Source organism: Salvia hispanica, chromosome 1 (genome assembly GCF_029641045.1).
Source record: "Salvia hispanica isolate PSC_SH4W2 chromosome 1, Shi_PSC_v1, whole genome shotgun sequence".
NCBI classification, from domain to species: domain Eukaryota; kingdom Viridiplantae; phylum Streptophyta; class Magnoliopsida; order Lamiales; family Lamiaceae; genus Salvia; species Salvia hispanica.
Genome location: NC_142692.1, coordinates 33,631,799 through 33,635,938, shown reverse-complemented (window position 1 = coordinate 33,635,938; position 4,140 = coordinate 33,631,799). Strand labels below are relative to the sequence as shown.

Below are 4,140 nucleotides of genomic sequence, written 5' to 3'. Positions count from 1 at the left end.
TAATTTTTTTTTTCAAAAAAAATGAATTAATGACACATTTTATACAAAATCGAGAGTACTAAATTAAACTTGAAATTCAACCGGAATGACCAAATAATCAAGTTAGCTAAAATTTGTTCACCTTGACACCTTCTCAAGATTTTAATTAACTAGTGGGTTGAGATAGGCCTCTTTATTTTTGGATGTAAAAAATGTTCATGCTTTGAATGTGACTATGTTATCATTTTTCTTCCTCAATTTGTTTTTTTCCTATGATTCTATTTCTCATTTTTCTTTCTCATTTTTTTCAGTATAATCCGGAAAAAAGGTTCCAAGAAGCATATACTTTTGGTTTATTCATCGAATACCAAGAAAATGATGATGGGCGAGTTGGGATGAGGTGGGTGTTAGGTAGATAACTCCAAACAATTAATTCTATAAGACACAAATTTCAGTGTCATTTCTAACAAATTGTGATTCTTTTTCATCTACAACAAAAGTTATTTGCATACATAGATGATAGAAAAGAAAAGCTGGAGGTGTAAAATATAAAATTTTCAATAAATTTGATTTTTTTTTGTTGAAGGTGTAACATATGAAATTTTTGTTTCATAAACATATACTCTGTTTTTTTATATAGTTATAAAAAAAAAGGGAGTTGATTATTATATACGCTTTTCCTTATGGCACACGAGAGTGTGCATGCTTAATTGCTTTAAAAATTATTTCTTAAATTCTTATGTCATATTTTCTACTTAGATGGCCCACATTTTGTTTCCTTCACAATAAAAGGTGGGACCATACAGTTATCCACATACCTCATAATAGAAATAGAACTTTTTATTAATACCATTATCTTACTTTTACTAGGATTAAGTTCGTGTGCATAAAAAGTGAGCATGATCCTATGAAGTATATTAAATTTAATTATGCATAATATTATATTTATGTAATATTAATAATTAAATTTCTCTGTCCTTCCCTTATTTAAAATTTAAAAATAATAATGCGTGGGAATTTATATATGTGGAGGAGTTCCGAAATATCCTATATTACTTTATGATTTCTATAGCTCAATCGTCACATACATTACTTTCAGTAAAATATCACTCCATGCAACTATAAACCAAAAAAAACAGCTGAAAATACTTTGTGTAAAATACAATAAAATAGTGTCTAGTAGATTTAGAAAAAAAAGGAGAAAATTGTATAGAATTGAATCAGAAATTGATTGAATCTCTTAATTAATAGTAAGATTGTATTCCACAATAATTAAGTACTCCTTATTAATACTACATTTATTTAATTCTAAATTATTTAGAAAAGAGCTAATTAATTAACTCTTTGAAGATAGCATTTTACATATCATCTCTAAACAGACTTCTCAAGAAGTTCATCTCCTCATCCACCGCCTCATCCATCGCCAAATACGACGCCGCGACGTAGTCATCTCCGCCCATCACCGGAGATGCTTCGCCGGCGGCGGCATCAAGACAGTTGTCTATTTCAAAAGCGGCGGCGATCTCGAATGAGAAGAAAGGCACGCCGTCAATGTCATAGTCATCAACAGAAAGGGGAATTACATCACCATCCTCAGCATTGGTTCCGTCATTTTCCTCTTGATCGTCGCCGATTTGCTGCGGCGGAGGAGGAGCATCGGCGGCGGCGGTGTTGAAGATCCCATTCCTGAGGTATTCTTCTAAAACAGTGGACTGATAAAAGCCTCTTAGCTTCTTAGACCTTTGGATGTTTCTAGAAGAAGTCTGCCTTCTTTTGGTTTTGTTCCAATGATTTTTCACATCATTTTCACTTCTCCCAGGAAGGAATTTTGCTATTTGAGACCATCTATTTCCAAATATTTTGTGGCCTTCAATTATCTTCAGCTCCTCTTCATCACTCCACACTACACTTTTCTGAAATGCATACATCAAAATTTGTTACTACATAATAACTGAAAAATGATTTTTTTTTTTTTTTTATGTAATAAATTCGATGAATGAGATCCTAATTGGTAAAGTGGTTGTGATTAGTATACTCCAAAATCCAACTAATTAAGTTGTTTCCGTGGAACATAAAACTCAGTGCCACTCTAACAAATTTTTATGCTTTATTGTAATCTTATGAAAATTACTCGTGACAAAACAAACCCTAATCATTACTTCTAACATTTTAGTTAAAAAATACTGAAAAAAAAAGAGAAATATAAAGGGAAAGAGAAATAAAATAGAAACCGAGATATTGGGACGAAGATTATTGTGCCATCGCTCTCGACATTGTTTCCCAATTCTTCGAGGCATGTGTTTAGCAACTGATGCCCATTTTTTGTTGCCATATTGCATCACCAAGCTATCCAGTTTTCTGCATGCATTCCCATTTCCAATTAGAATAATCAATCATTTTTAAAAAATTAAAGAATTTGGACAAAAAACAAGATTTCTTACTAAATTAGTACCTGTCTTCAGTTTTGGTCCAAGGGCCTTTGTACCATGTTTCTTTCTCTTTCTCCTTTTCTTTCCTCTTCCTCCCTTGTCTGACTTTCTTGACTGGCTCTGGCTCTGGATCAGGAGTTGTGATCATTTCCGCATCTTGGTTGGGAGAAATATTATTATTGGTGAAAGTTTGAGGGATGAACAAGTCATCAATGGAGGTGGATTGAGGCCAAATGTTGGAGCTGCTTTCAAGGATTTGAAAGATGGAATTCTCCATGATTTGCAGAAGAAATGAAATTGTATGTAGTTTGAGAGCTCTTGATTGTGCAATGGTGGAAGAGATGGAGGTGATACTTGTAGCAAGATGCATGCAATCTCAGCCGTTGAAGGATGATGGGCAGGGCAATCTAAGGGCTGATAGTTGCCAGCATTGCTCAACAATTTCAGCACTTTTCTTTTGGACAATTCTGTAAAAAAAATGAAATGGTGGAATTATGTTTATGAATATTGCAATATGTATTTATGATATCATTAATATTTTTTAGGGAAACTTTCAAAAGTAGCAAAATTAAATCATTTGGCAGTTGTCTCATACGTATAAAAAAAATTCTGATGAAAATTTTCATTTAAATGGAGTAGTTTTTAGTTGACTTCTGCACTCCCTTTTTTGGAAATTATTCTGTGTAAATTAAATGGAGGAATTGTGTGTATTTATGTATATAGATATATTTATGATACTAATATAATTTTATTTTAACGATTTAATTTTTCAGGAATTATGTGTATGTTTATTGATATATTTATGATGCAATAATCTAGAGTGACAAAAACAAAAGGTTTGATGTCATTGAATTGGTGGTAATAAATTTCAGTATATCCTACATAATCACTAGAGGGCCTTTTGAGTTTCGAGCTTATCTATCTACATAGAAGCGTACTTAAACAATCTTTATAAAGATTCTTTTGTCATTACTCCATATAGTTTGAGAAAATATTTTTATTTTTATGAGGGTAATGTAATTTGGTAGAAACTAGAAAGTGGATTATTTTACTTGTTCATGATCATGATCAGCCTGAAAAATGCCTGCAGTACTATTTAATTTAAATGCCAGTATTTAAGCCTCTTATAAAATAATGCGTGTAATTTGAAACCTTAAATTATTAAGTTTGTAAATTTAATTATACTTCACATTTATTTTCGGACTCCAAAAGATTGAGGTGACAAGCTGGATTGCCACAATATATTAAATAATTAAAAAAATGGCATGACAAAAATGACATTGAGGACAAACTCTATCCGTAAACTAACCTTTTTAACTATAATAAGTTGAGTGAAGAAAACAATTTCGGCAAACAAAACATGTGAAGATGTATTGTTTCTATAGTGAATTTATCACAAAATATTTACAAATAAAAACAGCGTTATTTTTGCCTTGTAAGTTTATTTTATTTTATTTTATTTTATAAAAGATGTTGAATACATTGGGTTAATTCAGCATGTCCTGTCAACTTTGTGTAGTCTGAAAATAATAAGGTATGGTTAAAAAATGTTTTCGATTGTTTAATAGTGTAGAAATAATTTGGAATTTTATAGTGTAATTATAAAATTTATGAAGTAGAATTAATATCAATCTATCATGGTTAAAAAATATTTTCAATTAATTTAAAACATACTAATTTCTTTGTCCCATTAAAAATTGAAAATTTTCCTTTTTAGATTATCTCACTAAGA

General features: G+C 30.7%; 1 protein-coding gene across 1 annotated transcript; it reads right to left on the bottom strand.

Moving 5' to 3' along the window:
- Positions 1-1,337: 1,337 nt before the first annotated feature.
- On the bottom strand, positions 1,338-2,685 carry LOC125218359 (uncharacterized). The gene is made up of 3 exons (XM_048120012.2): positions 2,432-2,685; positions 2,211-2,337; positions 1,338-1,892 (listed from the first exon to the last, which is right to left on the bottom strand). The coding sequence occupies exons 1-3, from the start codon at positions 2,683-2,685 to the stop codon at positions 1,338-1,340; spliced, it is 936 nt and encodes a 311-aa protein (XP_047975969.2).
- Positions 2,686-4,140: the final 1,455 nt, after the last annotated feature.